General features: G+C 45.4%; 1 protein-coding gene across 1 annotated transcript; it reads right to left on the minus strand.

Moving 5' to 3' along the window:
* Positions 1 to 1,349: 1,349 nt before the first annotated feature.
* Positions 1,350 to 13,140, minus strand: LOC143823940 (uncharacterized). Its single transcript, XM_077310747.1, has 5 exons — positions 12,788 to 13,140; positions 6,917 to 7,007; positions 6,125 to 6,215; positions 4,191 to 4,310; positions 1,350 to 1,412 (listed from the first exon to the last, which is right to left on the minus strand). The coding sequence occupies exons 1-5, from the start codon at positions 12,996 to 12,998 to the stop codon at positions 1,350 to 1,352; spliced, it is 576 nt and encodes a 191-aa protein (XP_077166862.1). The 5' UTR covers positions 12,999 to 13,140.
* Between the last annotated feature and the right edge of the window lie 26 nt (positions 13,141 to 13,166).

Genomic DNA, 13,166 nt, shown 5'->3' on the forward strand with positions numbered 1-13,166 from the left:
AGACAGGCAAGTTGTTTGGAGATGGAGGCACTCAGTGTTAAACACTGAATGGTATTTAAGCAGACCACCTCCTCCTCCTAGGCTTTACCAGAAGTATTAAGTGGAACAGATGATTTATTTTGTAAACTGCCACGAGTCTCTGGAGAAGTGGTGGGATATAAATAAGTGAATGAATGACTAAAGAAAGTTTTATGATTTCCCGAAAAAAGGTTATCCATTACTGAAAATACTTCTGCTGATGATCCTTGATTACATTTAAATTTGTATTGTTATGCCTATTTTATACAGTGTGGTGTAGGGGTTAAGAGTAGTAGACTCTAACCTGGAGAACGGGGTTTGGTTGCCCATTCCTCCACATGCAGCCAGCTGGTGACCTTGGGCAGTTCTCCTAGAGGTATTCTCACCAAGCAGAGTTCTCTCAGTCCCATTTACCTCACATTGTGCCTGTTGTGGGGAGAGGAAGGGAAAGGTGTTAGTAAGCCACTTTGGGGCTCCTTAAAAACAGGGGTATAAAAAAACAGCCCTTCTACTCTACTTCATAATATTGAAGATATACTATGCCTTACATTAAAACTATACTAATTAGCACTTTGCTTTATAATCTGTATAGCCAGTACCTTTATAGAAAGCAAAGTATTTAAATATTAGACTTGGGTTTCTAATTCCTGTCTAATTCTAATTTCAGTGAGGCATATCTTGAACACTTTTAACTTTCACAATTATGGGATGTCAAACTATCCCAGTGGTTCTCAAACTGTAATTTGAGACCATAGAAGAAGAGTTGGTTCTTATATGCTGCTTTTCTCTGCCTGAAGGAGTCTCAAAGTGGCTCATATTCGCCTTCCCTTTCCTCTCCCCACAACAGATACCCTGAGGTAGGAGAGGCTAAGACAGCCCTGATGTTACTGTTTGGTCAGAACAGCTTTATCAGTGCGGTAGCGAGCCCAAGGTCATCCATCTAACTGTGTGTAGTGAAGTGCAGAATAAAACCTGGCTCGCCAGATTAGAAGTCCGCACTCGTAACCACTACACCAAGCTGGCTCTCTTGTGATTTTCTTGCAGGAAGGCCACAAGGTCAGGAAGTAAGATGCTATAGGACTTTGGACTTGGGGGGGGGGATAAATTTTTGGGGAAGGGCAACTGGAGGGCTCCTGAAGTCCAGCTGAATGCCTTTCCAGTGATTTTTCTTTTTGATGCAGTTTTTGCTGTAGCCACTAAGAGCACAAGGACACATGATCACAGAAAAAGGGTACTCATGGGCTAGACTCGCCTTTCTGCAATACTGAGGCAAATTTAGGTAGTAGATCATGCTAATTCCATTAACCAATCCAGCGAGACAAGACAGCAGGCTAATGTCTGCTACAGTAATTGCCAGCCTTCAGTCTGCTGACAAGGTCATTTTCTCCAATGGTCTAGAATAAAGAAAGAAGAGTTGTTTTTTATATTCCACTTTTCTCTACATTGCTCTCTTCCTTTCCTTGCATCTGGACACCACCTTTCCCTCTTTCCCTTAATTTCCCTCTCTTTTCCAGCAGAGGTATGTCCCCAGGCTATATTATTATTATTATTATTATTATTATTATTATTATTATTATTATTATTATTATTATTATTATTATTATTATTATTATTATTATTATTATTATTATTATTATTATTTCCCGCCACTCCCAGAACCAGCTCATGGCAGGTTACAAAGTCTTAAAAACACCATTAAAACCCCAATTAAAAAGACATAAAATCCCAACATGGCAGAAAACCCACTCCCAATCCTCACTATTAGAGGGGGAGAGAAAAAGGAGGTAAGATGCAATACTCATACCGGGGGATGGCATAGATCTACCTCGCCAACCCCAGCCTCAACCATAGACCTGGCAGAAGATCTCCGTTTTACAGGCCCTGCGGAATGCCGTAAGCCCCTGCAGGGTCCGTAGCTCACCCGGGAGTTCATTCCACCAGGTTCAGGTCAGAACCAAAAAGGCCCTGGCCCTGCTTGAGGCTAAACATGCTTCCCTGGGGCCGGGAAAAACCAATAAATTTTCACCCGCAGAGTGTAAAGCCCTGCGGGGGGCATAGGACATTAGGTGGTCCCTCAGGTATGTGGGTCCCAACCCGCATAAGGCCTTAAAGGTCAAAATCAAAACCTTGAACCGTATCCGGACAGCAATTGGCAATCAATGCAGCTGCCTTAGCACAGGCTGGATATGAGCCCTCCAAGGTGTGCCAGTGAGGACCCTAGCAGCTGCATTTTGCACCAGCTGAAGTCTCCAGATCAAGGACAAGGGTAGGCCCATGTAGAGTGAGTTGCAGAAATCTATTCTGGAGGTGACCATCGCATGGATCACTGTAGCCAGGTTTCAGGGGACAGGTAGGGCGCTAGTAGCCGAGCCTGGCGAAGATGGCCGGCTACCTTCTTGACCTGCACCTCCATGGTCAGTGAGGTGTCAATGGTCACACCCAAATTGCTGACTTGGGGCGCGATTGTAAGTTGCGTCCCTGCCAGAGTGGGTAAGCGCACTTCCTGTTCCCGCCCCCTACCACCAACCACAGGACCTCTGTCTTAGGGGGGTTGAGTCTCAGGCGACTCTGCTTGAACCATTCTGTCACTGCTTCCAAACATCTGACAAATGGTTTCGGGGGGGAATCCAGGCGGCCACCCAGCAGGAGATAGAGCTGGGTGTCATCAGTGTACTGATGGCAACCCAACCCAAAGCTCTGTACCAGCTGGGCCAGAAGGTGCATGAAGATGTGGGGGAGAGGACCATGCCCTGAGAGACCCCACAAGTGAGCGCGAGAACTCATCCCCCACCATGACCCTGATCTGACAAGACTGGTCTATAGCATGCCAACATCTCTCCCACTCTGGAATATAGGATAGCATTGTTAAGCCTTGCTATAGCTCAAATTAAAAACCTGTTTCCAAGCTTAATATCAGGCTGTGATATCTGAGCTTTCCATATCCATTAGTGGAAAGAACAACAGAATGACTCACAGCAAAAATGTCACTCGCCACCCTCCCTAAGTAAAAATGTGAAAACATATAAATCAGTTTCTCCAGAGTCTTTATCATTTATTGTTTCCTTCAGTATGCCTGCACATCCTGTCACTTGCAATGCATCTGAGATTAAGGAGCTGGTTTCCCAAAGAGGTGAATTGGGGTTTATTTTTAGCATTTTTTTAACCACCAAACTCCATCCTAGAATATTCAAATTATAGAAATACTCCATTGTATTTTAGGGAAGTGTGTAAAATATTTGTTTTTAACATATTTTTCATTATTACATGCTTGTTTTATTGTATATGCTTTTGTTTCCCTTGGTTTCCACAGACAACAACTTTCTATTTATAACTTTTGACCCCTTCAATTCTTAGTAAATATGCCCCTTCTCCAAGAGATCCACGCAAATTACCAGATTTATAGAAAAAGGTCCCCCTCCATTCATATCTAAGCAGAATTACATCTTTCTAATCCTATTAAAAAGGTATACCTCTGGTTTAGTATTGCATTGTAAAACACTCAAAACGGGCATAGGTTGACATTAGAAATCCCTCAAAAAGGTGCATGGCAAAGCAGGCACAATAAAAAAAACATAATAAACATGTGTGTTCTGGTTTTGTTCAAAAACAGACCCCCCTCCTTTTTTGTTACATGTAAATAGATGGATCCCCCCTATCACATCCACTTCAGTTTGTATAAATAAAACAGGTTACCTATGTTTTTCTTTACAAGAGCTAGCTAGCTAGAATTGCAATCCCCCTGCAAATTTACCGTCATCTGTTTTATTTATTTTATTTATATATTAGATATATATGCTGCCCCTCCCAAAAATATCGATTTTGGGCGGCTTACAGATAAAACAGGGAACAACCCCATAAAACCACAAAATAATAAAATCAACAGTCCCATCAATCCCACTATTTAAAATTAACAATGTAACAACACAGTTAAACAACAAGATGGCGGTGTGAAATTCTCCAAAAAGCTCCATCAGCTTTCCTGCTCCCATATCCAGCCAACAACGTGATCCAAGATGTGGTTGTCAGATCTATCTAGCCATGCATCTAATGCTTGGCGCTTGAAATAGGGCGGGACCCTACAATTGTAACTCTGGACCCCCCCCCCCCCCCAGCCTCAACCAAATACCGGGCAGAAGAGCTCAGAAACTCGATAGTTCCGTCAGGGCCCTTACCTCTTCTGGGAGCTCATTCCACCAGGTTGGGGTCAGGGCCAAAAAAGCCCTGGCCATTGTTGAAGCCAGCCAAATATCCCGGGGACAACCAGTAGATTCATACTTGCAGAGCATAGAGCCCTGCAGAAGGCATAAGCAGATAAGTGGTCCCTCAGATAAGCAGAAACCAGGCCACATATAGCCTTAAAGGTCAAAACTAGAACCTTATACTTGATCCAGAAACAGGCAGGTAACTAGTGCAGTTGTCTCAGCAGAGGCTGGGCCTTCCAAGATATCCTAGTGAGGACCCTTGCAGACACATTTTGAACCAGCTGCAACCAGCTGCAACTTCCGGGTCAATGATAAGGGTAGGCCCACGTAGAGCGAATTACAGAAGTCTAACCTAGAGGTGACCGTTGCATGGATCACAGTGGCCACGTGTTCCAGGGACAGGTAGGGTGCTAGTAGCCATGCTTGGTGCAGATGAAAAAATGCCATATGGGCTACATTCATGATCTGAGCCTCCATGGAAAAGGAGGCATCAAAGATCACACCCAAATTCCTAGCTGCTGGTGCAGGTGTTAATTGCACCCTGTCCAGGCATGGGAGATGTGCTGCCTGATCCTGCCCTTTTTACCCAGCCACAGGACCTCCAGTTCAGAGGGGCTGAGTTTTAGGTGACTCTGCCTGAGCAATCCAGTCACTGCTACTGCTTCCAAACAATTGGCAAATGTATCCGGGGGGGGGGGGGGGAGTCCATCCGTCCAGCAGAAGGTAGAGCGGGGTGTCATCCGCATATTGGTGACAACCCAGCCGAAAGCCCCGGACCAGCAGGGCTAGAGGGCACATACAGATGGTAAAGCTCACCTGAGGCCAATTCTGCTTATGTCAATGCACTTTAAAAGATTTTCCTGTTCCACACAGGAAAATCCAGCTGCAAAAGCAGATTGAAAATGCATTATCTAATGTGTATAGAATGGGCCTCAAATACTGCTCCTGGAGCAAAGGTAACACTCAGGAAAAGAGTGATGAGGGAGTCAAAGATCTGCTGTGGAAGTGACAAAAGCAGAAAAAAAATTGTCCCCATTCTGTCAGCAGAAATGCCTGGCAATGAAATTGTTCTTGAAATGAAATGAAACAATGAGCTCAATTATTTATTTATTAATTTATTTTTATATCCCGCCTCTCGCAACAATGTTGCCTCAAGGCAGCTTACAAATAAAATCATAAAATAATATATCCCATAAAATCCAATTAAAACAACAGTAAGAATAATCACAATATCCCAAAGTTATAAGATGGCAATAAAACAATAATCCCCCCAACCCAACTCCACTGATCCCAACCAAGGAACAATATCCCGATCTTAATTGTAACTCTGGGGCATTCAAATAGAGCGGGACCCCCAGAGCAAAACTCTAAAAATTATATGGCTTCCATCATGCCACAGTCTCTTCCATTTAAAACAGGAAGTATAGATGGCAGGACTTCTATGGCATAAGACAGTATTCCCCTTCAGCACTAAAAGCACTTTATGGAAAAGTTTGCAAACGACTTCTCACTTCTCAGGCCTTCCTGGAATTTCAAAGTCCACATTTCCTAACCCCCATACTAGTCTTCAGTCCAGCTGCCTGCTGCCATCAGCATACCAATCATTCATCTGGTCATGTCAACATTGCTTAGTACATGATATCACCTGCAGTCTAGGAAGGAAGGGATGCAAGGGGGGGAAAGTATTTTGTAAAAGGACTTGCTAAGAAATGTGATCTTAGTAATTCTTGAGTCCTGGGCAAAATGTGAGGATGGGTCCCCAGAATCCCTCAGGTGGGGGAAGGGTAATCAATAGAATGGCCGTGGGGATGCCCTACAACTCTAGTGAGATCAGTGCAGGAAATTCAGGGAAGTCGGATCTTGTAGCACATCCCTTCCCCCAGTGCATGGTCCAGGACACCTACCTCAGATGTCTCATTGGTTAAGGTTGCAGCGGCTTTTGATAGAAACTTGAAGGAAGGCCAGAAACTCAATTCCTGCTTGTTCTGAACAATTCTAAAAGGATTGGAGAACATAATGCAATATTATGCACTCACATGCAGTTGCACTTCTACCACTCAAGTGCATTTAGAAATGCTATGATGTAAGAAAAAAGCACCTCTTGCAACACCTAATCAGATTGGTAGACCATTGAGAGAACCTACTTGTACCTGGCTGGCTCAAAAAGAGACACAAAGGTTGAACTAGGTTTTATAGTTCATTTATATCATTACAGAGACACAAAGAGGATTGCCACATAATTCGTCCCTCCTCCATTTTATTCTCAGAACACCACCCTATGGTAGGATAGACTGGTCATCCAACAACAAGAAGGGGAAAAAAACACACACACAAACCTGAAAAATAGGTGAGAACCAAAAAGGAAGCAGGATGAAAGTGTATAAAAGTCATAGAATCATAGAATAATACAGTTGGAAAGGGACCTCATGGGTCATCTAGTCCAACTCCCTGCACTATGCAGTATATTAAATAAACAATTTAACAGAGCTCAAGGTAATGTAAAAAAAAATTTTTTTAAGGGAACACTTCCCTTATTTTTTAAGGGAACACTTCCTATATTTGGACCAGGGTCCCCCAAGTCTGACTGACCTGGTGCAAGACTGACCTGGGTCTGATTAACCTGGTGCAAGAACCCCAGAGGATCCACCTCTGCCAACCTACCTGTGCAGCAAACAATTGCAGCCACTATCACTTGCCTTTTCTGGGTGGAAGCTGTGGTCACCCAGGTTGGGCCCTCCTCCCTGTCTACACACATGCAGGGGGTAGCTCCTCCTCTTCCTCCACCTACTAAACAGCAAAGGGAGACGTCTATAACTGCCAAAATTTGATGTCTATAGCTGGCAAAAATTTAGAACAAATCATCAAACAGTCAGTCCTTGAACAGCTAGAGCAGATGGCTGTGATTACTAAGAGTCGGCATTGCTTTCTCAAGAACAAGTCATGTCAGACTAACCTCTTTTTTTGAGAAAGTTATTACCTTGCTGGACCAGGGGAATGCTATGGATAGTTTCTCAATTTCAGTAAAGCTTTTGATAAGGTTCCACATGATATTCTTGTTGACAAGTTAGTACAATGTGGTATGGATCCTATTACTGTTAGGTAGATCAATAGCTGGCTGACAGATCGCACTCAAAGGGTGCTTGTAAATGGTTTGTCATCTTCTTGGAGAGGATTGGTGACTGGAATGCCTCAGGGGCTTGTCCTGGGCCCTGTGTTTTTTAACATATTTATAAATGTCTTGGATGAAGGAATAGAGGGGGTGCTTAATAAATTTGCAGATGATACTAAACAGGGAAGAGTAACAAACACACCAAAAGACAGAATCAGAATACCGGATGATCTTAGCAGACTGGAAAACTGGACTTGTTAGTTGCGAAGTCGTGTCCAACCCATCGCGACCCCATGGACAATGATCTTCCAGACCTTCCTGTCCTCTACCATTCCCCGGAGTCCATTTAAGTTTGCACCTACTGCTTCAGTGACTCCATCCAGCCACCTCATTTTCTGTCGTCCCCTTCTTCTTTTGCCCTTAATCGCTCCCAGCATTAGGCTCTTCTCCAGGGAGTCCTTCCTTCTCATGAGGTGGCCAAAGTATTTGAGCTTCATCTTCAGGATCTGGCTTTCTAAGGAGCAGTCAGGGCTGATCTCCTCTAGGACTGACCGGTTTGTTCACCTTGCAGTCCAAGGGACTCGCAAGAGTCTTCTCCAGCACCAGAGTTCAAAAGCCTCAATTCTTTGATGCCCCAGCCTTCTTTATGGTCCAACTTTCACAGCCATACATTGAAGAAGAAGAAGAGTTGGTTCTTTTATGCCGCTTTCCCCTACCCAAAGGAGGCTCAAAGTGGCTTACAGTCGCCTTCCCATTCCTCTCCCCACAACAGACACCCTGTGGGGTGGGTGAGGCTGAGAGAGTGCTGATATCACTGCCCGGTCAGAACAGTTTTATCAGTGCCGTGGCGAGCCCAAGGTCACCCAGCTGGTTGCATGTGGGGGAGCGCAGAATCGAACCTGGCATGCCAGATTAGAAGTCCACACTCCTAACCACTACATCAAACTGGCTCTCAACTGGCTCTCAGTTGCAACTGGGAAGAACACAGCCTTGACTAGACACACTTTTGTTGGCAGGGTGATGTATCTGCTTTTTAGAATGCTGTCTAGATTTGCCATAGCTTTCCTCCTCAGGAGCAAGCATCCTTTTAATTTCTTTGCTGCAGGCCCATCTGCAGTGATCTTGGATCCCAGGAAAATAAAATCTGTCACAACCTCAATTTCTTCCCCATCTATTCGCCAGGAATTGAGAGGGCCAGATGCCATGATCTTTGTTTTTCTGATATTGTTGTTTCAAGCCAATTTTTGCACTCTCCTCCTTCACCTGCATCAATAGGCTCTTTAGTTCCTCTTTGCTTTCAGCCATTAGAGTGGTATCATCTACATATCCAATTTGTGACTCATCTAACCCCGCCTTTCTCATGATGTGATCCACATACAAGTTAAATACGCAAGGCAACAGTATACAGCCTTGCCGAACTCCTTTCTCAATTTGAACCAGACTCAATACGGGGTGGTTTGCCAGTGCCTTCCCCAGTCATTACCATTTACCCCCCAGCAAGCTGGGTATTCATTTTACCGACCTCAGAAGGATGGAAGGCTGAGTCAACCTTGAGCTGGCTGCTGGGACTGAACTCCCAGCCTCATGGGCAGACAGCTTTAAAAAGCATTTTTGCTGCCTTACCACCCTGCGCCACAAGAGGCTCTTCCATACATGTATTGCATGCTAATTAGCCTAAATTACTGAACTCAGTTATGAATAGTGTAGTCTTTTATACATGTTTATTCACAACTAAATCCTCCTAAGCTTTCTCAGACTTATTCCCTTACAGGTGTGGCCAACAGTGCTATCTTAACCTGAACTTTTTGTTGCTTGTAAGACTTTAAGCCACAGGGCAAACACAAAGCTGTCTTTGCATGAACCAGATGTCTCCAGTATTCCCTGACTTATGTTAACCTACAGCTCAGTTACATTGAGTTTAAGCACACACAAAGATCAATTTTTGAAGGGAAACTTAAGCTTGCTTTTTGGCAGTATGAAACCTGAATGTATCATTTCATGGTTATTGCAAATGTAGGAGAAAATGTTGGCAACTACAAATTCTCCTAGTTTTCCTGTTCCCAATGAATAATCAGTTTAAGTCTATGCCAGCAGTTGCCTTCTTCTAGGATTATCCCATTACAATATAAAACAAATCCAAAGAAACACAAGTTTTAAACTCATACAGATCACATTCTGAATGATATCCAATAAAGCTAGTAAAGCCTAATGGAATCTATTCCCATCTGCTTTTGTGGTCTTCAGTGGCTCAGATTCCTTTTTTCTCTCTCTCCAACCCAGTGACAATGTTCCTAATTCTTTTGCCTCCCCAGCTCACTCCTTAGTTATTTTGGAAAAAGAGGCCTCTGAGGGCTGGTTGTTGGTGTCTCCATGGCAGCAATCCAATAATATACCAGATGACAAATTAGGTGGGTGAAGAGCTGGAACAGATTAAGTAGCAGCCTTTGCATAGCCTTCTCCCCCCCCCCCCTCTGTTGCATCCCCTGGGAGAAAGGATGTTGCAGTAATATTATGCACATTTCAGTCTTCAGCTCTTTAACTGGTTGTTGAGCTTTTACGTTAGCCCATGTTCATATGCCTTGCAAAACTTTACACGTAGGACATAGTCCTCTACCTCACTGTTTCGGAGCTGAGAACTCATTGCGCTGCCACAAATTAATACAATAGATTTAGATTTACAGTTGCCTCCTGGCTTTGTGCCTTGGATGCAATAGGAAGTTTTATGCTGTGACTTTTCCTTTTTTGCACTTACAGCCCATTTGACCCAAGGCAAATCTACTCCATTTTGTCACTCCTATCAGTTACTCAGTACAATGTTCCAGCACTACAACTATTGGATTGTGTGTAAGTGCATCATAGTTGGCTCCAAAAACAATCAGAACATCCATCCCAATCAGAACATTGGGAGGAAAGGCCTCAGAAGCCTGTAAGTTGAATTAATATAGAATAGGAACAAAGACAGTTCTGCATCCAGATTCAGGTGGATACCCATGCTGGTCTGAAGCAGCAGATCAAAGTCTGAGTTCAGTGGTACCTTTAAGACAAACAAAGTCTTATTAATGGGATAAGGTTTCAGAAGAAATGTCCTTACCAGCATGTATTTGTTGCCTTAACTGGACCATAAGCCATCACTGGCTGTGACACTGTGAGTGCTTTTACATGATGAAGTAAATTAACTCCTTTGAAACTACTGAGAACAGTTAAGAACTACAAGGACATTCAGCCAACCAGGGAAGACATGGGAAATCTTTACAGAATTAAGATACAGCAATTTATGTATCAAATATATGTTTCAGATAACTGCACAGTTTCTGTAAATGAACACTGTGAAAAAATGTGCTAAGTATAGAGAGATGGAGTCCAGCCAGCTTCCACCATGCAAAGATGTACACATAGGGCCAACTTTCAGGCAAAAATTTAGAGATGCAGTCTGCAAGGTCAGACAAAGGTACCAAGTTCTAAAGACAATGGATGGCCCTTGTTGAGGTCTGATGTGCTTCTCTGGGGCCAGGGATCCGCAGCCAGTTGGAGGTGGCGGAGCGTAAGACTCTTTTGGGGGTATAGGCAGGGAGGCTGTCTCACAGATACACTGGGCCCACAGACACATAGCCTCCAGAATGGGGGGAGGGCAGACAGATGTGGACTTTCCAGCTGAACTTTTAGACTCGAGACATGATTTCATTGATGTGGTGGTGGTGGTCATCCCAGGCTTAGATCAGTTCATTGAGGTGTATTATTGTATTGTATTGATGTGGAACACATCTTATGGTGCGCCCCCTGGGACAGAAAAGGGTTTAGACATTACGTTCATAGTGCTACCCAGGGGAGTGTGTCAGGTGGGGAGGCTGCAAGCAGAAGAGGCCGAGGAACTGGCAAAGTTGGAAGAGGTGGGGTCTTTGAAGCAACCAGGGGCCACCCCGCAACCCGTAGGACTGTTGTGGGGTGAGTTGCTGCCCTGAAGCCAGCTGGGGCCACCCTAGGACTGTTGTGGAGCAAGGCACCGCCTTTGATGCTGGCTGGAACCAGCTGCATGAATGCTGCAGGGTGCCACCCTTGAAGCTGGCTGGGGCCATCCCACAACCTGCACAACTTCTGTGGAGTGGGGTAGAGCCCCTGAAGCCAGCTGGGACCATCTCCGAGACCCACGGCATGGCAGAGCGCCAACCCTAAAGCTGGCTGTGGTCATCCTGCAACCCGCGCAACTGCTGCGGGGTGGGGCGCCACCCCTGAAGCTGGCTAGGGCCATTCCATGACCCACGTGACTGCTGCTGGGTAGGGTGCTGCCCCAGATGCTGCTGGGGCTGCCCCATGACCTGCACAGCCATCAGGGCACCAGACGTGCAGCTGGAGGAGGCCGGGGCACTCCTGCCATGACAGGTAAGAAGGGAGAAGGAAGGAGTGCCTGTGTATCTGTGTCTGAATGGAAGGGAGGAGGGACCAGGGAGGCGGTTGAGGAAGCTAGAGGGAAGAAGGGAATGGAAAGATAGATATTGGGGGGGAGGATCTGTGTTTGTGGGTGGATGGGACCAAACAGCCCCAGAGCAGGTATATGTTCCACATACCTGTGAGAAGCAGATTGTCACAACTATTTACTGGATTCTAGGAAATGTCATGCTACTGTGAGGGCTGTCATCCCAGTTCCAGAACACTTCTGCCACTCTTAGGGACCATCTATCTAGTCTGGTGGTGGTCATTCAAGCCCTGCAAACACTTAAGTCAATCCTAGAAACTGTCATTCCAACCTGGGGGGGGGGGGCATCACAAGTCCCAGATCAGTTTATCGTGTCTCTGGGAACATCACACCACTCTGGAAACTGTCATTCAAGTCCCAGATCATTTTACCTGGTCCCCAAAAATATTCTACATTAGGGCTATCATTCCAGTTCCATGACACAGATTACACTCTGAGGGCTGTCATTCCAGTCCCAGAAAACTTGCACAAGTCTTAAGAACCATCATTCCACTCTGAGGGCTATTATCTCAATTCTAAAGCAGTCTATCTTGGGCCAGGGACCATTATTCTACTCTGATAGCTGTCACTCTATACCCAGGGCAGTTTTCTCAAAATCTGTTCCCCATTTTCATTAGTGTACTGTAATTTTTTTCCAGTGGAGCCCATGCAAGTAAATTTTTTTCCTGATTCTTATACCTGAAAGGCATTTTCCTGCTTTCCCAATGGGCATTCTTGTATTTACTTTTCCGACATCCTTTCAAAGCCCGCTTGTTGTTATGTGCGAAGTCGGGGCCGACCCATCGCGACCCCATGGACAATGATCCTTCAGGCCTTCCTGTCCTCTACCATTCCCCGGAGTCCATTTAAATTTGCACCTACTGCTTCAGTGACTCCATCCAGCCACCCAAAGCCCGCTAATACTTACTAAACCCTGAGAAAATGTGCAAAACACCATATCCCCTTTTACAGAAGGAAGAAGGCTGAAGCAGCGGCTCGTTTCCTTACTCAACCGAAACTTGTCTCTTGTTCCCACTTGGGCGCGCACCCCGCGCGGCTTGAGCAACCCTCCTTTTAGGCACGTGCACGCCCTCCCGGGAGCCGCCACCCGCGAGCCTGCCCGGTTGTCCCGCCCCTTCTTTCGCAAGCCAGCCTTCCGCTCTAATCTTCCCGTCACCTCAGAGACACAAACCCGCCAATCAGCGAGACCAGAAGCCATCGCCACGGCAACTCCACCAGACCAATCCCAACTAGTCCCGCCCACACCTTCCACCCTCCAATGACGAAGTCCTTTTCCCAGACGACTGCCCAATAGGGGGCCGCGGTTGGGTCCGTCAGCCAAATAGGAAAAGCGGAGTCCAATTGCCGAAGGGTTTTTGCTTTCTTC

Source organism: Paroedura picta, chromosome 1, assembly GCF_049243985.1.
Source record: "Paroedura picta isolate Pp20150507F chromosome 1, Ppicta_v3.0, whole genome shotgun sequence".
NCBI lineage: Eukaryota > Metazoa > Chordata > Lepidosauria > Squamata > Gekkonidae > Paroedura > Paroedura picta.